The sequence below is a fragment of the Hippoglossus hippoglossus genome, chromosome 21, assembly GCF_009819705.1.
Source record: "Hippoglossus hippoglossus isolate fHipHip1 chromosome 21, fHipHip1.pri, whole genome shotgun sequence".
In the NCBI taxonomy this organism is placed as follows: Eukaryota; Metazoa; Chordata; class Actinopteri; order Pleuronectiformes; family Pleuronectidae; genus Hippoglossus; species Hippoglossus hippoglossus.
The window spans coordinates 3,129,557-3,151,965 of NC_047171.1; the positions used below are offsets into that span (position 1 = coordinate 3,129,557).

Here is a 22,409-nt window from a genome sequence, read left to right on the forward strand (position 1 = left end):
ACCAGTCATGTCCTGTATCACACCTTGTTTGACCTAAAACTGATTTTCTATTAGACATCCTTAATAAGTTGAAGAAATAGAAATATTCAAGAGGATATTTCATGTTTAAGATTTAGAATATCAGATTTGACGCGGCGCTGTCCTACCTTCCTGACATCAGAGCTCTTGGGTTCAGTCGTCCAGGTGATGATGCGAGACACCGCCAAGCGCGTCTCACTGGAGTTGACAAAGTCCGTCGGGTCCATGTGTCGACCCAGGGACTCGATGTACTTCAGAATGGCCACTTTTACCTGAAGAGTCCACAGAAAACTGCGTTAGTCACATTGTCCACCCGTCATTATCGTCTTTCCTCCATAAAGAATCAAGTGTTTCCTATTTTTATTTCACCTTGAGGTTTGGCGTCTGAGTCTGATCGACGATGAACCTCATCAGGATGTTGAACTGTTGGTCGAACGGGAAAGACTCCCTGACACACAGAGACAAGTTACGTTTATTTATTGATATTTTATTCATACTTTATACTTAGATACACTTTTTCTTTTTTACTGAAACACCAGCTGCTGAAGTCCACTGACTCCTGACCGAGCAGCTTATGTCATGTGTCCTTCAAACTGATCTCACTGAGGTTTTCATTTGTACAGAAATATTAGAGTATATAACAAGGATGTTGCGAATAGTTAACAATAAACTGACAAAATAAAACACACAGACACACACTCTCCTTAAATTACCAAGTGACTCATAAGTTAATTACTGATGATTTCATCCCACACTAACAGACTGATTCAGCTAATTTCCAACGTGGCTCCAGATTCCCTGGAAACGCACACAACAGCCAGTTATCTTGGCTTTACTCGGTTCAGACCTTGTGATGTCCAGGGCCTTCTGGACTTTGGCCTGGACGGAGCCGAGCAGGTCTGCCCCCATTTTCTTCAGCAGCTGAGTGAGCAGGACAAACAGCCAGTCCTGCAGGTCCTCCTTGTGCACGGTGACGAAGTCCACTAGCGTCTCCAGAAACATGCTGAACACCTGTACACGGGCGCACACGAGGAAATTAGATAAAAAGATGTTTTTATGTCAGACTTAGGTTTGTTTGTGTTACTACGGACTAAAATGCACACTTACTCTCTGTTGTTAAATCCACAGCAAGGCAGACCATGCAACAGAAGACACTCCATTAGTACAACAGAAAGAAAGGGATTCTGTGCACAGGCGCCACAGACAACACATGACTAGTCCTTGTTTGAGTTAGTAAAATGTATCTTCTGTACCTTGCTGTGTGGATCTGCAAACATCCTTGTGAAGATCTCACAAAGTCTCTTCAGCTCCACTCGACTGTCGTGAACAAAAAGTAGCAAACCAGTAATCAGGGCACTTCCCAAAACGATTAAAACACATTAAAGGTTTAAATACATAAGTTTCTGAACACTGCGCCTAAACTGTTGTTTTTATTTGGAGTTTCTTCATTCTGGCCTCGTGAGCTCGGTCCCACCTCAGTATTCTTTGGCTCTTGAGGAGATTCTGCAGACCCAGCAGTCCCTCCTTCCTCTCGGACCAGTTGGAGCTGGCGCAGTGGTTGAGGACCTCTGCGACGTCCTCTGTCTGGCGCAGGTAATGAGGTATACCTCCGTTTCGAGACCCGTACGAGCGCTCGGAGCAGGCGCTGGACGCATCGCTGTTGGCGTCATCGTCAGAGTACATCCCTGGTGACTCGTACCTCCGCCTCAGTGGCTTCCTCTGCGAGAGAGAGAGCACGACATCAAGGAGATGTAAGACACACGATGTGATGTCTACTTGTTAAACTAGCTCCGCAGGGGAAGTGCTTAGACAAATGAACTGAGCCACAAGGTGAGAACCTTTGATACGAGGTCACCAGTTGCATCAGGCAGCCATGCAGTTCTCTATACTGTTGTATAAAATGTACATCTCCTGTTACTTGCAGCGTAAAGGGTACACTTGTACACACACACACTATCTTTTAATGAACATCAATGGCCAGTCAGCAGTGCAAAAAGTTAGCAAGGGACATGACATGACTACAAATGCGGTGCAGAGGGAAACGCTTCAAATGTTAGAGCATTTTTCATCACACAGACTTGAAATACACACGTGTATGAATCATGAACCCAAACAATGAGGATCAAAACATTCATGACAATGTTCAATAGATGAGCACATAAATAGATGAACAAATAAATTACAACATGGGGTGGGATGGAGGGGTTCTCATGTGCAAAGCTGCATTCATATTTTATCTGAACTTAGTTAGTGCATTGACGGCATGAATAATACAAACAGTAGGTAAAAGGACCAACTACCTTATTCCGGGAGTCTCCTAATAGCTGAAATGGTAACAAACAACCAGGAGGGGAAGAGGAGAGAGGGAAGGTTTAAAGGAGCAACAAAGACCACAGTTCTACAGGGTAAACAAAAGACCACTTGACATTGTAATACTTCATCTGTGTGACTTTATGGTTCAGATACTCTGAGGAGCATGCAGATATCGTAAAATGTATTTCTTAGACTTCATGACTCTCTCAAAAAATAATTAACTGAGAAACAAATGAAGTCCGATTTCCACAGAAACTTACCAGAGCGTCAGCAACCGCTGCCTCCACCTCGGTGCCGGTATTAAGGACCCTCATGGCGTTGACTGATGCAGAGATTCTTGCTTGATGAATCAAACCGTAACGGTCTAACCAGGAAGTAAAGGAAAAGTAGGACAGTGAGTGAATGAAGTTAAGCTTCACCGTAACTTACCGGAATAGACAAAAGAAAACAAAGATTGTTTTTCATACCCCACTTACAGAGAAAGTGACTTGAATATAAAGTGAAATACAGTGAATGAATGAGCTGAAACTTTCACTAGAAGGAAATATGTTGAAGAAGCCGACCACCAGAAGCCCAAAAAAAACCCAACATGGTACAAAAGGAAAATCAAAGGATGACAGAACCCGATGGCAGCAGATAGAAAAACAGACGTAACACAACAATAGAACTTTTTTTCAACTACAGACAAAGTGCACGGTGCCAAATGAGACGTGACCGAGAAATCAACAAACAACGTGACAACTAATAAAGCTAAACCGAGTCAGCAAACCACAAAAACAATATCCACAAAAATATCCACAGCTAATATGAAAAAGCTACGTCTACGGTACTGAAAATATAAAATGGTGATGAAGGGACAAGCTGATGAAAAGACAAATGCACCTTCTCTCTGCTTACCTGTCCTGTTTGCTTGAAAACTAAATAAAATGCGTTCACATGTAACGAATGGACGGCAAATGAAGTAAATGAATGATGGATGCTGCCGTCTTTCAACCACAGAGGCATGCATGTGCAATAGGCATTGTTGCCTCTGAGATAAATGCAAATTTTGGGGGGAACCGAGGGGGGGGACTGGGAGGTCTGATCATGCAGGTCACCTGACTGGCCGTGGGGGTCGGATGTGGAGAGAGCGCTGGTTGAACGGGAGTGACGTCGGGAAGCTGCAGGGGACAGGAGAGGTGGGCAACACCCAGACCAGGGGTTAGTGAAACACACACACACGCACGCACGCACGCACGCACGCACGCACGCACACAAAGAGGTTGAGCAGCAACGTCTAATGTAAGAGGCCATTTTCACACTCGCTGCTGGAACCCTCACACATCACTGTCCTTCTGTTTAGGTTCTTATTCCAATATGGTGTTAGGGGGTGTTTACATCATACATACTCACACAGCGCATCACTCAGACATGTGGACTTAACTGAGGCTCACTTGAAACATGTCACATTGGAGTAATGTCCGTCCCACATTAAGTCAGGACAATGAAAACACTGCTAAGACCTCCATCGGAGACTAATGGTCTCTGCTGTCAGCACCGACAGGGAATAAGTTTGGCTCCAAAACACTGACATACTTCTCCACCCTTTAAATATTAATTGATGATGAATCTATGAGTTATGGCATCACCTCTCAGAGAGACAAGAACTACAGCAGCAACTACTGTACTGCTCATGATAGTTTGCTGTTTCTGTTGCTTCAGCTTCTTCATCTATGTCTTCCTCAATGTTTAATGACGGCTCTCACACCTAAACCACAACAGGTCCATTTAAGGAAAAATTTAAAAAACATAAAAACCACTAAAACAGTCCAACATAGAGAAGAGGAACTTAGTACTTGATGTTTCATCGTAAATTAAGGAATCTTAGAAACAGGAAGACGACAGAATTCAGAGAAGAAAACAAGTTGTGTCGTCCCTAAACCCACAGTTAGTACATGCACAGAGAAAAACAGGCAGAGGTCAGACTTCAGACATTAGACATCACATGGAACAGCAACAACAGAGAGCAGATCAAGTGGAAGGGTAACGATAGTCTGGTTGGGACCGTGAGAGCTAAACCAGGACGGCCAGTAGCTCAGCGGTACTCACCCATAGGGCCGAAGCCCCGAGCAGGGCTGGTGTCGCGGCTGCTCTCGCGACTGGTGTCGCGACTACAACCTTGACTCATGCTGGGACGGGGAATGCGGCTCCGGGCTAGCGTGCGGTAGGGAAGAGCAGCAGGAAGAAGAGCTTTACCACACAGGCTGGCTGTCAGGACAACAAGTTAGGTGGTAATGTCAGTGTGCATTCATGGGAAACACTTTAGGTGTGAGTCAAGAGATAGAGATAGGGTAGAGTTTGTGATCATTACATTGATTCTCAGGTAATTACATCCAATTATATTAAAGTGGATTAACAAACTAAGTGACTTTACTGTTCTAGAATCCCCGTCTATGCTTAAATAGTCAATAAGGTCATTAGCACCAAAATGTTTATTTCCTTTACTACAGATATGTGCTCAGGAAATGTCGTCAGAATTTGTCAACACGTTTAAGAGACAACATAAAATATTGTGGATCCTGAATAACAAAAACTAATGTTGTCAACCCCGACAGTAGCTTTTCAGAAAAACATTGTGGGGGGGGGGGAGCTGTACAGTTAATGAGTCGACTGAGGGATAATGAAGAATAAATGAAAGGAGGAAGGAAAGAGAAGTAGAAGCAGTGGCTGTGCAGTGAGTTGGCGAAGAGGCATTCTGCTAGTTACAGGTTAGATCATCCGGAACGACTCAAGCTTCCAACACGGGTCAAAGATTAGACACATCAAACAGGATTATTGGGTTTGGAACTTATAAAAATACAAGAGTAGCAAAGAGAGATTCATCGAGTTGTTGATGAAATTAAAAACAACAACAACAAACCTGCGATTCATTAGAAAATCATTCAACATTACTGAACCTACTTTTTAGTCCTTGAAGCAGAAAGGATCCAGTCTGTCTGGTTTTCTACATCAATGCTCACATCTACAGAGCTAGTTAATGTTAGCCTGCAACACAGTTTAACCCTAATGGAAATATCTAGGATACACTCTGAGAATTTCACTGTCTTCTACTCATCCTTTGTTTCAATTCTGGTTCAGGTTTTTGGCAAGAATTACATAGAGTAAGACAACAGCCAATAAGAGTGCGTGCTTATCATCAGAGTAAAGAAAACTGAGTATTTGAAAAGAGAAACCCGACTTTCTCTCTTTATCTGCAAGTTAAGATAAGGGAAGTCCAGTGTCACTTGTTTTTCACATAAACTCTTCATCTGCCTTATCAGTGTTCATGGATTGTAAACATGTACAACCTGTGTGGTCAGTGACGTACAGCAAGTCAGTGTCAATCTCTTGAATCCAGCCACAGGTCTGCACATTTTTACCATTTGACAATGAGACTGAATCTTCTTTCCTTCTTCGCCCATGTGTTGGTCAATTTTTCACTTATGTTTTTTTAAGTAAGGTGAAAGAATTAGTGTCGTGGACATTTATTTGCGTACATAGCCGTGTGTTTATTGGAGGAAACACACTGATCATGGACCAGAAACCTTACGAAGCAGCTCCACTGCAGGCATGTGTGATATATTACCATATTTTCACGAGTAGAGGTGGAGTGGAATTTTCATTTGGGGGTGGTTCACTAAATTGAAGATAATTATTCCTTTAGGTGGGTGATGGGTGGATGAGTCAAGAATATGTGCGGATTAGGATGACGTCTGTAAAATCAATAGATTAATCTTGTTCGTTCACGATCTAATATCGTCGTATCGCACCCCCCCCCCCCCTACCTGTGGAACCACAGCAGCTTGTTTCTAGAAAGAAAGAGGGTGACTCGTGAGTCCCGGTCTTACCCAGACCCAGTCGGCTGGGACTCGTCTCTCGGCTGCAGCCCTGGCTTCGAGGGATCCTGGTGCGCTTGTCGGCCGGCGTGGTGGAGGCGGACACCGTGGTTCGAGGGATCCGGCCATAGCTGCTGTGGCCGAGCAGCTTGCCTGGGGAGCTGGAGCGACTGCCAGCTGTTGGGAGAGGGGAAGACAAACAAGCATAATAAAGTTAATCATAAGTGGCTGATATGAAGCTAGAGGAGTGGTCCCAAGCTTTATATATAAACTTTATCAAAACTGGACTCTATTTAGCCAAATTTCAAAAAGCCTTTACAAACAGAATAAAAATTAAAGAAGGCAATCGAACATAAAATCTATTCATAACACATTCTACTACTTTTATTAAGCATGAACCTACATCATGTAATTCATACATTTAGTTATATTTGAAGGTAAAAGAAGATTTTTGAGACAACACAGAAGTGGGAATTACACAGAACAGAAAATTAAATTATGAGTTTTTGAATGAACAAACACAGATGTTACAGTTTAGACACAGACATCTACATAACTGTGCTGAGGGGGGGGGGGGGGAGACATTTACTGTGGCACCAGTCCCCAGTGGGAAAATACAACAAAAGACAAAAAATGGTTGACCTTCTCAAACAGTTGGGGACAGTAATCACAAACAAAAAATGTAAGTATACCAAGTGCTGCATGCTGCTAATATACACGGTGAAGCAAACATTCAAATATAAAAATATACTGGTAACCAGTGCTAAACTCTGTGTGCAAGATGGGACAGTGCTGAGGGATGAGGTGTCTGGGTGGTGATTGGATGAAGCTGAGGCCTTACCACTGATGGGATTGGCTGATCTGGATCCTGGGTGATGGAAGCAATAGGCAGGACAAGGTGGAGATTGAGAACGGTCAAAATGAGGCAGAGGAGGGTTATGGTTATTGAATTTACCCAGCATGCCCTCTGGACAGCTGCGAGTATGTTAGGTGTGCACCGATCGCTCCAATCAAAGACACACATACTGTATACTCGCATGCGTGGAGGTACTCATGCATAAGATACACAAGATTTCTGAGTTATTAGAAGTTTTTTTTTTGTTCTGGTTGCTGCACAACGAACACACACAGAAGACACAGGGAGACATTCAGTATGATCTGAACGCCAACGCAGACAAAGATCATACCTAAACATGAGTGTAGGACTACGAAATGTGCTGAATGTGTGATATATTGTGTGATATATTTGCCTGCGGTGAGGAGAACGTGTGTGAGTGTGTGTGTGTGTGAGTGTGTGTACATACGCTGGGACTGGGAGACCACTTTGGCTCGACTTCGCCCCCTGCTGTCCACCACTGAAGTATTGGCTCCACCCACGCTGCCGGAGCTTTGTCTCCTGGTACGAACACGACCTGGATGAAAAAGGAAAGACAAAGAGAAGAGAGGAACAGGATTAAGCTAAATCAATGAGAAGCAGTTCTCAGAAATCACCCCAACCCTGGACAGAGATGCTGTAGAAGAAAAAACGTCTTGGGAGACAGAATGATGAAGACCTGGACAAGGGGACAGAACTCGTCTGAAAACACAAAGGGGATCACAGACAAACCCTCGTCAATTAGTAATGTGAATGATTCTCAGTTTTTGTTTTAACCTGCAACCACAGTGCAAGATTGAGGTTGGGTTTGCATGTCAGCACCTGGTCATGCTGGTGCTGACATAAGAGACACAGAAACACACTAGTTAAGGGACTTTTGTGTACAAGGAAGCTGGTTATCAACTGTCTCAGTTAACTCGGGTTTTCTTGTTCAGCAACAAGCGCCTTCATGTGGAAGAGTTTTAAATTATGAGCGACATCAGAACCATGAAAATATCAACTCTACTCTTTTCCAGTGTTCTGATTGGTCAGTAGTTGGGTCCTTGGCAGGTTTTGATCTGTGATCATGAACTTAGTGGTTACTCCGGTGAGAAGTGAGCCAGCTTCACAGGACTAGAAACTCAAGAGTTAAACCTGAAGTTTCCTTGATAACCACAGATCCTGCAGCGTAGGTCAGACCCCAGCTCTTTCTGCTCAGTCTCTTATTCCCTCTGGTGAAACTGTGGAACCTTGTTGTGTTTGTGATTTTTTTACTTGTGGATGATTTCAATTTCACGCCACATCACAGACAACAGAACCGCCTTGTACCAGATGTAGCGACCCTGAGGATACGCCACATAACAAGCACCGCCAAACGCTCAGATTAGATGTTCAATACGATGCTGATTTACTGTGTGAAACCTTGAAGTGGGTTACTTTTGAATGACTCAGGTTCTGAGAGAGAGAGAGAAATCACAAAAGACAAAAACAGCCTCCTCTAGAAACTAAACACAACCCTGTAGAGAGAACAGTGTAACACCGACGCTGTGTCAGTAACAGAAGGGATGGACACATTTGTTAGGGTTACAGTCAGACGATAGAATCCATGCAGAGAGTCCATGCAGAGTTCCACATAACTGATGACCACTTAGGGAGGTGGTGGAGGAGGAGGACGGGGGGGGGGGGGGGGGGGTAAGGAGAAGAGGAGAGGACACACATGAAGAGGAAAAGATGTAGTCATGTAGCCCGTGACACTCGACACAGAGACGTACGTTTTCTCTTTCTTTACATTCACACACAGAGACACATGTCTTACCATCACTTTTACCAGGAGTGCCATCTTTTGGGTATTTAAGAAAGGCAGTGCAGCAGCGAGTGGAAGGAGAGGTATAGAGGCAGACGTTAGTAGCAATAGAAGCAGGAGTGAGTGGGTGAACAAGTGGCCTCCTCTTCATTAGCAAAGGTCGAAACCACGGAGACTCATTAAGAAAAGAGGGAGGGAGCTTCGCATGAGAAGACGATGACAGTAAATTTAATAAATATGGGACAGGGGGCTGGCTTAGACACCCCCCATTAGCTTAAATGATTGAGAAAACATCTTTAGAAATGCTTACTCGGCCTCATCGCATCAATTTGTCAGGAGTGTCAGGAGCTCAGGGTTTAAACAGTTCCTGCTGACGGAGCCGTCTAATGACAACCAGGCGTCGTTAATAATCCCAGTCAGGTCCTTAAAAGCCAGTGACCACAAGCCAAGATGTTGTGATACTTCATCATGATGGAACATTGTTGACTAACGTTTGATAAAATACTGTAAATCAGTGGTTCACAAACTTAGATCGTGTGATAATTATCAGAAAAGGACAAAAAACTTGAAAAACAATTCGAAATAAGCATATTTTACCCACGATTGTTTCAAACGATAAAAAAAATACAATTATACCATGCAAATAAAAAATATGTCATCAGTCTTCGTATGACTTTCTTTGATTCTTAATTTCCCCATGACCCAGAGGGTGGTTTTAACAGAAGTTTGGAAGTACCTGCTGTAGAAAGTGGCTGATTCCTGACTAAATCTCCCCTGAGATCCAGCATAGTAGAGTTTATTCTCAGGGTTTCCATGTTTTCTAATGCAAGTCAAGGTTTCCGACACTGTAGCTTCATTAAGTCACAGATTTTCATCCTTGCTTCCATTTTTTTACTGGCACTCTCCTCCATATATACTTGCATTGATTTGCTGTTTGCAGTCACAGTTCAACATGTGCAGTTCTCTCTACACAACAAACTGAGGTTGTTAAGCGGACCTCTGTTCCTCTGATTTTAGGAGATGAGTAATGGGTTACCTAATGAGGCGTAGGACCCTGGAGGAAGGGCGGCTGCAGAGCTGAATGGTGAGGAGGCAGCGGGGACGGTGGACAGGCGTGACTTGGCGCTGGAGGCTGCGTTTACGTCGATGTCGCTGCGTGAACGCTGGAGGGAACCCGGTGTGGTGGACACCCTGGCGCTCACCAGCTTACCTGGAACAACAGAGATCAGACGCAGATAGTCAATTGACGCAGGTTATTTTGATGATCACACGCCCCTTCTGAACTGTTTACTTGACACTTCCACTGTTCCATTGCACTTCTCAGTAACTTCATATATCTGTCACTTCTGAATGAAACAAGTCGCACAGAGTGATAGAAAGTTAAAGGGAAAGTGACTCACTCCTTGTCATGCTCGCTCCGATGACGCTCTTCACAGACAAAGGCCGGCTGAAAAACAAGAGGAACAACGAGGCACTTTTTAGACTTTGTGCATCACCAGTGAGCATCTGAATACAGTTGACAGGTATTTTATTTATGACCAAGAACAATTAATATGGCACATTTAATTTAAAAAAATGGCCCATGTGCAGTATCTGTACAGCGAAATGTGTAGAATTACAACTGTTCTAGTCAACGTGTTGGGGACCGATAAAGAAATGGTGATTAGAATCTGATTGGAAAGCTTCCTGTGGAAAGAACAAAGATGAGCTCATAACCATAACCATAAGCACCCCCCAGCACACTAATAAACGCACATACACACACACACACACACACACACAAACAACAACACCTGCAGTCCTGGTGGATGGAGAATGAGGTCATTAACCAACAAGCTCCACAGGGAAGCTATAAACTGATAGCAATCATTGGTGTGTGCGTGCGTGCGTGCGTGCGTGCGACAGTCCCCACCCTGCTGCTATAACATCTGATAATAATTGCCAATGATTTTACTATCAACAATAAGGCAGATGTGTTATAGGTTTTCCTCCCATCACTTCTAATGGCAAAATCTTTGTGAAAACAGCTGAAGATGATGCAGGAGATACGACAGCAGAGACGAACATGACACAGAGCAGGTGAGCAGGAGCTGGAATCTCAGGCCTGAAGATAACAGGAGAGAAAAGATGGAACAGAGGGACAACACCACGATTCTTACTTGAGACTCTCTTGGGAAGAGGATGAGGATCGGTCGGACTGGGGTAGAGACACGATGCTGTCCGAGCTCTTCAGGTGAGACTGGAGGGCCTTCTGATAGGGGGACTCGAGCGCCTGGAACAGATGCTCTGCCTCCCGGCTGTAGTGAGCATGGAAACCCCAGTAGCACCTATGGGTGAGGACAAGGACAAGATGATTTTTAACAGTTTAACCAATGTAAAAAGTGGTGAATACTTTCGATAAAAACAAGGACACAAGAATGTTCGGGGACAAAATCTTGAAGCAACACTTACTTTCTAGCAATGGATCTGGCCTCAGAGTCGGCATCGTGAATTCCTTTCTTGAGGGTCTCAGTCAGAACAGCCACATGTCTGGGGTAGTAAGGAAACATGGTGAGCAGGACCCAGTCAAGATCAAATCATCAAACCATAAACCTGTAAGAGCACAAACTAATGTTCTCTTCCTCTTCTCCTGTGTCTTCCCGTTTGATTCCCCCCGGTGGTCCACAGGGAATGTGGCCACCCACAGGATGTTTCGCCTCCTTTTTAAAGTCTCAGCTGCGGGTTGTCATGGTTACAGGGATGGAAAGTCGCCTTATCGTTCGAGCAATTGATCGTGACGGCTCTCGCAGGACTCATCAATTTAATGGGCGTCATCAGCGACCCACCCAGCTAGCATTCAGCAAACTCAAATGTCATCGTGCGAGAGGGACGGGGAGAAGAAGCGTCTCACGTCTGCTACACAACAAGGACACACACGCACACGCACACACACACACACACACACACACATCCAAAGAGTTTCAACTCACCTCTCCAGTGTATTGGTGTGCCACTCTTGTAACATGAGGTCCAAGAACTCAAAGCAGCGTCTGGACAGGAGACAAAGTTAAAACATCTCTTCAAGTTATTAAAAGCTGTACAACACAAAACTCCACTTTAAATAAACTTATGTACAAAATGTGATTTTCTGATACCAGCAACTGAAATTCCTCGGAAACTGAGCTTCACATAAAATGTAATTATCTTTTCACAGATATCACTTCTTCACCGCTATGACAGTTTATTTAATAATTTTTGTCAATGAAAATAATTTGACCCAAGAAAACCATAATATGTGTGATTTGAGATAAGATAGATAAGGTAGTATTTTGTCTTGAAAATACTTATAGACAATCATGCAACTTTTTCCTTTTGACAGATAAAGATTCAACAATTATTATGTTCTTACCGTCTTACTGCCACTGATTTGGCGGCGCAGTTACTGGTTATGATGGGAATGAGACGTGGGTAGTGTGTGTTCTGGAGAGGAAAGATATTTTTGTTCCGGTTTATTCCATTAGTCCACAAGAAAAGTTGTATTATTTTTCGTTTACAGATATTTCAATATTCAGACATGATGGTGGTTTAATTGACATTTATTATTATAAACTAATCATCTGTCCAGATATGCAAGTTAAGATTTGAGAGGCGTTTAGGGTTTAGCAGAAGTTTAAAATCTAAAATCAGGTTGAGTTTTGAATGAAAATATTTCCAGATGACCGGATAAAATGTCTTACCCTGAGGATGAGGCGGATGGTGACCACCCCGGACGTGGCCATGACTTTGGCGCTGTTGGGCACGAGGTTCAGCAGCGTGGGCATGATGCTCTCTGCTCCGTGGTCAAACTTGTTTCCCAGAAGTGAGGACAAATGTCTGACAGGGGAAAGGCATGAAGAGTGAAACAGAGCAGAAGAACACAGCGTTCAAGATCTAACGTGACCGTGACAAGCCCCGTCATTGGAAAGAACGCTTTTAAAAGAGATGCATTGAGACACGAGTAAAAAGAAAATATATATATCTGATAAAAAAATATCTGTCTTGAGGGGCATATGCGATGGTAACGTTACAAGAGTTGATGGGATCTGCGTCGCTCCCGACCATTCATCACGCTCCTGCTCCGTCAGAGCATCTCGACTCTGTTCCACCTCATTAGGGTTGTATTAGAATTTGGATGACAGATGTTTTTGGCACAGCTAGTTTCATATTTGCCAGCAGGGCTTATTTTCATTAGCTCAACTATGTGGTAAGAAAACACTTTAACGTGCTATTTTCCTGGTTCAGTGTTCATCAGTTACAGATTACTGCTAACATCACTGCTGTCAATCAAAGGTCGTGATGACTAATCTCAGCCGAGCGACTGACTGATGATGATCTTCTTATTAGGTTCCCGAGCTTTCACTGTATTAACCTGAGTATTAAGGCTCAGCTTCATTTTTTAAAAATATAATTCAGTGGGATGTTACTATCATTACTGTATTTAAATTCAATGAAAACACATGCGAACAAAATATATTTTTTTAAATCCTAAATTGTAGACATAAGACTATGTAGTTAATATATGTTACTGTAAGTTTGTGGAATGTGCTTAAATCAATCAAACCTTCAACATGATATTTTAGCCTTTATACCTAAATCTAAAGAAACAAACCATATCAAACAAAACACTCTGTTAAAACACACTTTAACTTGTTCCTGAGTTTTAATTTCCCTAATCATCGTGACCATAATTTAACATAATGTAAGGATTAACCTTTGGAACACGCTGAGTAAGTGTGAATGAAGCAGGTCTGAACTTCATCCTTACTTTACAACTAAGGACGAGGTCTGAAACTGTGAATAGTGAAAACTGCAACTCTCTAGAAAGGTATTATTTTATAATCATAACACAGAGCTCCAACAAAAGATAACTGTTGTAGAAATCAGGTAAAGCCAGTGCGTGCCCTTCAGTCTGGGATCTTACCCCAGTGTGATGCAGGCCTCGCGGACCACCTGAGAGCGCAGGTCTTTAGCTGACATCTTGAGAGGAGCCTCAAGGAGACGCAGCTGCTGAGCGAATCCCTCGTATTCAATGGCGCCGGCGAATATGAGCGAACGCACCTTCTTCAGCTGGAAGAAGAAGAAGATCATACGTCATATATCATATCTACACTTGTATCCTATGTAAATGTGTAAGTATAGAGTCGGTGTCCAAGGCTCACCGCCAACACTCGGTGCTCCCAGTCGTGTTTGTCATCGTTCAGCACTTCTCTGATCTTGCTCAGCTGGTCCTCGAACTCTCTGTTAGAGTAGATCTGGGCACAGAGGGACATTAACAAAGATTTATTATTATCTTTACAATCAGTTATCAATTATGATTCACATATCTAATGTTTCAGATTCTGACATCTTCCCCATTGTGGTGCGTTTTATAATTTGTCATAAAAGACTGAAATGTCTTCTTCCTTTCCAGTGATTCCCTGAAGCCAAATGCTTACATCAGCAAGCTAAAAAAACACACAATGACGATGCTAACACACTGATGCAAAGTGCAGCTAAGGCTCATGGGAACACCATTAGTTTCTAGGTGAGGAGTTGATTGGAAAAGTAATTGGAGGAGAGGACACTCAATGAACAGTTACGGGATCAAAGAAGTCAAAAGGATGAATCACTACGGGGACGTGACCACACTTCACGACAATCCATCCAAAACTAATGGAGACAATTTCCTCAGAACCATAAATGTTGACATCACAGTGGTGAAACAGGAAAAAACATCAATATGGTCCCGGTGCATCAAGAAAACAAACTCAATTAAAAGGTCTGGGATCACCAAAATCATTCTGGTTTATCATCTGGGCACAATGAATATCAATATTCACCAAAATTTGTAGTAATCTTTCTATCTAAATAAAACATGTCAACTTCACGGTGGCACAAGATGAAACGCTGTCCTCTGGGGACTATGAATACAGGTAGAAATGTTACGGCAAAACTTCCACCTCATACAGAAGTTGCTAAGTCATGCTAGTTGCACTGATGAACCCCAAACTACGATAACACTTTAACAGTATTTTTTAACAGTGTCTTTTATCGTTGATCACTCAGAGCTCAATCTACCTGAACAGAGGGCACGTCTTCGAAGGCCTTGATGAAATCCTCTTCATCAACTGCACCAGCTGCTGCTTCTTTCCCTTTGAAAACAATGTGAAAAGTATTTTAACTGTGATTCAATAAGTGCTTCAAAATGTTTTATAAGAAATATTCACAGCAGCATTAAAAAGGCACAGGTCTCTATCTGAAGACAAAATAATAGTTGTAGTACATTTTCACTATAATGTTGAAACAGTAATGTGCATTATACATTCACAAAGCAGTTTATTAGGAACCCCTGTACACCTGCTTATTATTACACACTTATACAGGTCAGGAGCTTCAGTTAATGTTTACATCAAACACCAGAATGATAAATTGAAACATTGATCCCAGTGGCTTTTAGTGTGGTGTGATCGTTGGTGTCCGATGGGCTGATTGGAGTATTTCTGAAACTGCTGATCACACAACAAGTTTTAACTCAGAATGGAGCCAAAAACTAACAACATCCAGTGAGCAGCAGTTCTGTGCTGATGGGAGTGGTCAGAGGCCGAGGGTCAGACATGTTGGCATCAGAACGTAAAATATATTGAATTTTGCGACCACATCACATCGTTTTCCACTCCTGTGAGCCAAGGACAGAAATGTGAGGCTGCAGTAAAATAGGAGATTGGCAGCATGAATGTGCAGCTGAACAAATCTACAGAAACGATGTGATGCAGTCATGTCAACATGGAGCAGAATCTCAGAAGACATGAGGAACAGTGACTGTTTGAAAGCAGATATCGGCCTTTGCCAGTGTTAGTATGGTGTTCCTAATAAAGTGCTCACTATAGAGTGTGTACATCAGCTAGCTGCCCCTTACCTGTGGGCTTAGTAGTGGTGGCCGAGCTGGGTCTTCTAACAGAGCTTATTACAGTCCTCCTGCCACTGGGGGGTGCTTTTGAGGAGGCGGAGGAGGAGGACCGGCCTCCATCCACAGAGTCCTCATCCTCGAAGTTCTTATCTGCAACAGCAGAGGCAGGAAAACAAAATTACAATGTCATATTTAATTCAAAACAGGAAATATGCCCTTCAGGATAATGTTGAATGTTATTCACATGGCGGCAGGAGAGGATCAATAAATCATTCAGAGACACGTCGCTTCCCTCAGAGATTAGTGAGGTCAGTATTACGTCCTACAGTGAAATACATCATCATCATCATCGTCCGTTTATTAATCTTCCGACAGTACGACCCGAGTCACCGCTGCGTCCTGTGACCTCTTCCCACCTCAGAGGAGGGTGCAGCACAGTCAATCTGTCAGGTTGTGTCTATGTATCCACCCAAACTTCATCCATCCATCCATCCATCCATCCATCTGACTCTAATCTGGTTTGACGGTCATGCATGGATACATGCCCACTGTCACCTGCCCGGGGGGGGGGGACTCTTCACACAGAGGATTAGCCCGGGGCTGGTGTGCTGGGTGGCTGCAGCCAGATGAGACACGGTGACAACGGGAATGTTGGTTGCTTAAATCACCTCTGGGGACGTTTTGACCTTTTAATAGTACCGACCATACTGAACTTAACAGAAAGAACATCTTCTTACAGACAGACTTGCAGTAAGCCGTTGTTTATAAATGAAGCCAACCTGCTTCAACCACACATATAAACTGTGGCTCCCGGTCACATTAACTGATATTAAATTAAGAATAAATCAAAGCAATGATGGGTTTTGCCTCGAAAAAAACAGATCCCTTAATGTCCCTGCAGCCAAGATTATCACAATGACACTGCATCTATGACCAGCAGACATAAAACACATCCGAGGAAGAGAGAGGGAGGAAAGGCAACAGGTTGAGACGGAGGCTGAGAGGTGGAGGGGGGGGAAGCACAAGATGAACAGGCAGAGAAAAGACGAGAGAGAAAGAGGGATCAACACAGAACGGAGGGGAAATCAGGAGAGGTAAAAAAAAAGGAATCGTTCTTACAAGCGCAGATCTTCTTGCACACCAGCTTCCTCAGCATGTCTCCGCTGCCCCCTCTAACACGCTCTCTGTATTTCACCAGACATCTCTGTCCACGGGGGGGGGGGGGGGGGGTTTGTGTGTCGCTCTGAATGCGCGTCTCTAGCTCGACTCAGACCATGAGCCAGAATAACCACCCCCTTCCCTCTCTGAGCTATCAGTGCACGAGTGTGTGTGTCGATTATTTGACGGCGATGGTGTCACAATACCATCACGATGCGGTTGGTGTGTGGAGACTGGTTAAAGAGGGAGGGGTCAATTGTTATGAGATCAGCTTCTTTCAGCTTAGAACACTGACCTCAGCAATGAGAAAAGAGTAGAACTGTGTATGAAAGCAGTATTAGTACTGCAGCTCAAAACAACAACAAAGGATAAAAGATCACAGCGACAGTATCTAGTATTTTGTGTGGTTTTTCAAAACATTTTATTTATAAGTCAAAGTCAAAGCTCGGTTACCAACCACTACAGAAAACTGGTGTGACTGAATAAGTGGCTGAACTACTGACTGAACAACTGACTGACACAAAACTACTGTCGTCACTTCCTCAGGGGGATAAAAGCTCTGGTGGACTGATGCTGGGAATAAGATGATGCTACCAAACTACGTACCAGTAACAGTGAGCGGCTCATCAAAGCCCAATAGGCACAGTGCTGGGTAGAGGCCAGCTGGGTGTGGTTTACACTCCATTACCATTGGAACGCACAATGACTAATTCGGACTTCAATCAATAACGCTGTTCAACCATCTCCACTTTCTGCTGCCGGTTGATTGGTCAGGGGACACAGAAACCGATCATGTCACATACCGAACACAAAGGGTTTCCTCCACACCCTTGATGCAAGGGGCGAGCAGCACACCAGACGGGAGTGCAGCCTTTGATGGCTTTGTTAATTGCCCCCGCCCTATCATCACAATAATAACTTACTGCAGGTGTATTAGTGACAGATGAATCAAGTTTATGTGTCAGCTTTCAACTGAACAGCGCAACACTCATGGAGGAGCGGTGCCTTGCCCCATTTAGTGGAGTATTGATCAAAGCCGTCACTGTGGCTGTTTCCACCATTGTGAATATAAATGCCAGGGTAATTTATCCACGTCAGGGGAGCAATTAGAGCTGCATACATCACACAATAAACAATGCAAAAGAAGGTGTACACAAACACATGAGATACATAAGCCACGTACACACACACAAAATCCTCTGAGGGGAAACAGGATCCAATGCATTGCCTCAATATTCTTGGATAGTGACTTGAAATCAGGTCTGATTAGGGAATCAAAGATGTGCTGCCTCCTATGTCCACTAGGTGTCAGGATACACTGAACTGAACAACACACACCACAACACATTAAAGTGTTGTATTCATAAAGTTGCTGACGCTGCGTTGGCATCAGCAGAGTCACCAGTAATCTGCCTCTGAACCGCAGATTTACATAATAGAGGATTTTCTCTTCACTCCCTCGACTCTTTAGAAAAAGAATAAAAGCTCATAGGCACGAGGGATTAAGGGGAAGTTCTTAAACTGGGGGAGTCAACTAATACTATACGCTGTACCGATGGGAATACCGAATTTATCTCCCATTTTTTTCTGTCAGTCCAGACCATCTGTCCTCCTTTCTGGATCTCCCCAGAGATCAGGGGAAACTGATGGGTTTTCCACGAGGCTGACAAAGACGGTGGTTTTAGCCGGCACCCTGTGGCGTTATGCAAGAGACAGATGATGGTGATCTGCGTTATGTCACAACAGAGATGTCTTGTTTCGCCGGCTGCAGGCAGACAATTCACTTTCTGGCTCCAGAAATGGATGAATGGAATTAAATATTGACTAACAAGTGAGTTTTTTTTTTTAAATCCCTGACAGCTCTTGCCTCTCTACCTGTCGTACATCTACAAGGGAAGTGAGCTCTCTTGAAAAGTCCCTCTGTCATCCAGGCAGCGGAGCTGGAAGAAGCTCTGACAGGGAGACGAAAGAACATTTTGACATATTCCAACAGGCACTGATCTGAGGTGTCAAAGGTCATTAAAATGCATAAAAAAGCATCAGCTTGGCTATAAAAAAAAAAAAGTGACAGGCAACAACAGATTTTACAGGGAAGTGCTGAAAGTCCCAGCAGAGCATCTGGACCGCTGAGATATGAACGATTCTGCAGTTACTTCTACAGTTGACATGATTGCTGAGGGGAAAGAAAACCCTGACACTGTTAAAAGGTTCCATCCACAGCCTTCTGTATCTGTCCTGGGTGTAAACCATAGACTGTCTATAAAGATGGAACCTGCAGCTCCACCTCCTCATGTTTCAATCCATTTGTATATCATCAAATAACTAATGGAGACCAAACTTATCAGAGAAATGAACGTTTGAACACGGTGTGATAAAAATTACTTTAAATTTGTCATTTTAAGGTAATTTTTATCAACTAAAATAATATGTTGGTCCTTGTCCAATCCACTAACATGGAGGAGATATGATTTATGACCAATAATGCAGCCAGCCACCAGGGGACAATAGAGATACTCATGCCCATCTTAATATATATATTTACTCTATGATGTAAACCAACTTTTAACAGTCACAGTAAAACAACCACAATAGATTAATACATAGAGCTGCCAATATATTTTTTCAATCATTATCAATCAATTAAATATGAATTTTCATTCGAAACTGACATTTCACTTGATAAAAATTAATTAAACGTTAACTGAGAATCAACCTAATTGACAAAAGGTTTCTCGATGAAAGCCTCATTAAATCGTTTTGTTAGTTTTAGCAACAGACAGGATTGTGAAATACTTTCCCACCAACAGTCTTTTCAAAGCGAATCAGCATCAAACTGTCAAAGGTCAACGTTTCAAACTTTGAAGAGAAGGAGAAATAACGATTCATTATGAGAGCGATGGAATCACAGAACAAAGACAGAGAAGAGACACTTTGTCGTCTGGGCTGTTCTGAGCACAATGACCCGACTGTCCCACTCAGACTTTATCAAGAAAAATACAGTCGGTTTGAACAGTTTCCCCATTGTATGATCTTCTGATTTAATCAGTTTGGAGTAAAATAATGAATAAATAATAATAAATCAGTTAATAAACCAAGTTGCTGCTTAATACGAGTGGGTTTACATCAATATAGAAAGAAACTGTGTGGGAGATATAACCTTTTATACATACAGTGCCGACATTTTATTTATTGTTCATTTTTGTCTTTATTAGAAGAGTGATGCACACCCTGCATGCACAATGTATGTGCATATACATATTGTCTTCTGCTTTACTGCCAACTGGTGGACTGGAGTGGAACAGCTTGTTGTAGCACTTTGTTCTTTATACTCTCATTTGCATAATCTCCTCCGGGCTCAGCGCAATACAGGCAAACAACGGTTGGCATGAAAATCTGTCTTTCTATCACTGGCACCTTCCTTCAAACAATATTGTCTGGAAGCAGGATAATGAGTTTTTCTGGTTAGACTAAAAAGCCTGGATTTGTGCCGGTATTGCCCTCTGGGCGCCACATTTGGCATTTTCCATTTCATCAGGACTCTGTGATCATCCACTGAGTGGTACAGTCATTGGGCTTCACTGATTTCTGTTGGATGCTGGAACATTAAGTCAATGAGCTCATGAGAGAGAGGGGGAGCACTGAGGCTGGTGTGTGTACCAACAAATGACTGTTTATTAAAAAGGACGACATGACAGCTCCCTAAAGTGAAGCCAAAACATCTGGATCGCCCCCTGGTGGCTGGCTGCAAAAATCCAAAAAGTAAGTAGTGTCTTCCATCTCTGTCAACATCATAGTACCAACTTGTACAGATCTTCAGTTGTAGATGGTTGCTGTAGATAAACCTGGCCTGGGTCCTGGCAGAGGGACCACTGCTACGCCAGTCTCTTATTATTCCCATCAAGGTTTCCCTTCTACCCCCGAGTCACATGGGCAGAGGGCTTCTTGCCCATTCCCCTTTGGCAGAGCTCATTAGAAGGACAATCACATCATTCAGAGGGTTGGCCACAGTTTACTCTCATGTTGTCGCTCTCTTTGTTGCACGTTACACACACCCCCCCCCCCCCCCCACCCCCTGACCCCACCCCCAAACTAATGGGGATCTGCATTTCCTGATCATCAAAACAATCTCAGTGATACATTAGACATTACATTAGATTTTCTGTAGGTTCATCAAAACTAGATCTCTACCCCTAAATACTAAATAAAATACTGTATTTATGTGTACATATATTGATTCATGAGGGAAAGTGCAGAGTATCTACGTGAGCTTTCTATTCCCCAAATTTTCAGTGTAAACGTACAAAAGAAGTAAATATCTCATGTTTTTTATACTTAATCCGGAGCCTCCTCCACAGCTTCACATGCACACGCACACACCCACACACAATCCATACATGCATACGAAAAAAACGTTAAGCTCCTTGCAAAGCTGTGAATTCACTGCGTGTGTGTGTGTGTGTGTGTGTGTGTGTGTGTGTGTGTGTGTGTGTGTGTGTGTGTGTGTGTGTGTGTGTGTGTGTGTGTGTGTGTGTGTGTGTGTGTGTGTGTTTGATGATCAAAGGGCTTCCTCAGAATAAGGATTCCTTCTTCAGCCTTCATCCCTCCTGCTCACAAGTATTAACCATTTCCTAAAGTGCGACACATAGTACTGCGCACACAGGCAGACACACACGATGCTCAAGCACCAGTCCAAAATCCATCACAGCTGAACTCAGACTCGTCTGAAATCACCCACTATTCCCTACTTCACTATAGAGAGGACTCGTATATAGTGAGCTTATCGGGGGGGGGGGGGGGGGAATACGCTTTCGGACACTATTGTCGTTGGATCATGATGAACCTACTTTGAGGTAAATAAAACATTTTGAATGATCTGAATGTAGAAATAAAACGGCGAACTGCACTATAAACTGATTAGTGAGTGATTTTGGCCACAGCCACATTATCTAGTGTTTATGTAACAGTTAACACATGAAGTGAGGACACTGAAGCCACACACACACACAAATACACACAAACACATTACAAAAGGCTCTCTGTGATTGTGTTGAAGAAACCAACCATTGGCTAGTTGTCCCATAGTTACAGCAGTACAACCCTATATTGAGTTTTCCCTGTTTTAATACGTGGCTCCTGGCCCATGTCTCCTCTCTGTGGTTATAGATAATGCCTCTGTTTGTGGCTTCAGTTTGAATTACGCACTGATGTGGTATAAATGGGTCTTTACAGAACCACACTCTGATGCTTCCAGTGTAAAAAAAAGAAGTCGGTTGCATTGATCAGAGATCTGTTATGTAAGAGAAAGACTAAATCAGGAAAACTGTCAAAGTGTTGATGAGATAAAACAAAGACACTAGAAAGTATCATTAGATTAATGATTATATCAGCTTCTTCTTCAACATCGTTTGTTTATTTTGGCAAATGAATTTTGCTTAAAGTATAGTACAAAATACACAACAGACTAATATCTGGTTGTGCAGAAAGATGATCTCATATATGATCAGA

General features: G+C 43.0%; 1 protein-coding gene across 23 annotated transcripts in view; it reads right to left on the minus strand.

Annotated features, from left to right (window-relative positions):
• clasp1a (cytoplasmic linker associated protein 1a) overlaps positions 1–22,409 on the minus strand; it is a 59,421-nt gene that overhangs the window by 10,771 nt on the left and 26,241 nt on the right. For 6 of the 23 annotated variants that reach the window (XM_034574518.1, XM_034574504.1, XM_034574519.1 and 3 more), the window contains 25 exons: positions 15,756–15,896; positions 14,918–14,991; positions 14,020–14,112; positions 13,782–13,927; positions 12,559–12,694; positions 12,231–12,301; positions 11,812–11,871; positions 11,294–11,371; positions 11,002–11,169; positions 10,243–10,289; positions 9,879–10,052; positions 8,855–8,878; positions 7,490–7,597; positions 7,027–7,053; positions 6,198–6,362; positions 4,420–4,578; positions 3,429–3,491; positions 2,592–2,695; positions 2,319–2,342; positions 1,493–1,737; positions 1,272–1,335; positions 1,126–1,128; positions 866–1,029; positions 388–466; positions 147–290 (listed from right to left, as the gene is read on the minus strand). In XM_034574518.1, coding sequence (XP_034430409.1) covers positions 147–290; positions 388–466; positions 866–1,029; positions 1,126–1,128; positions 1,272–1,335; positions 1,493–1,737; positions 2,319–2,342; positions 2,592–2,695; positions 3,429–3,491; positions 4,420–4,578; positions 6,198–6,362; positions 7,027–7,053; positions 7,490–7,597; positions 8,855–8,878; positions 9,879–10,052; positions 10,243–10,289; positions 11,002–11,169; positions 11,294–11,371; positions 11,812–11,871; positions 12,231–12,301; positions 12,559–12,694; positions 13,782–13,927; positions 14,020–14,112; positions 14,918–14,991; positions 15,756–15,896 — 2,561 coding nt within the window. The remainder of the gene's footprint in view (positions 1–146; positions 291–387; positions 467–865; positions 1,030–1,125; positions 1,129–1,271; positions 1,336–1,492; positions 1,738–2,318; positions 2,343–2,591; positions 2,696–3,428; positions 3,492–4,419; positions 4,579–6,197; positions 6,363–7,026; positions 7,054–7,489; positions 7,598–8,854; positions 8,879–9,878; positions 10,053–10,242; positions 10,290–11,001; positions 11,170–11,293; positions 11,372–11,811; positions 11,872–12,230; positions 12,302–12,558; positions 12,695–13,781; positions 13,928–14,019; positions 14,113–14,917; positions 14,992–15,755; positions 15,897–22,409) is intronic. The other 17 variants (XM_034574527.1, XM_034574512.1, XM_034574517.1 and 14 more) reach the window with 14 other exon arrangements.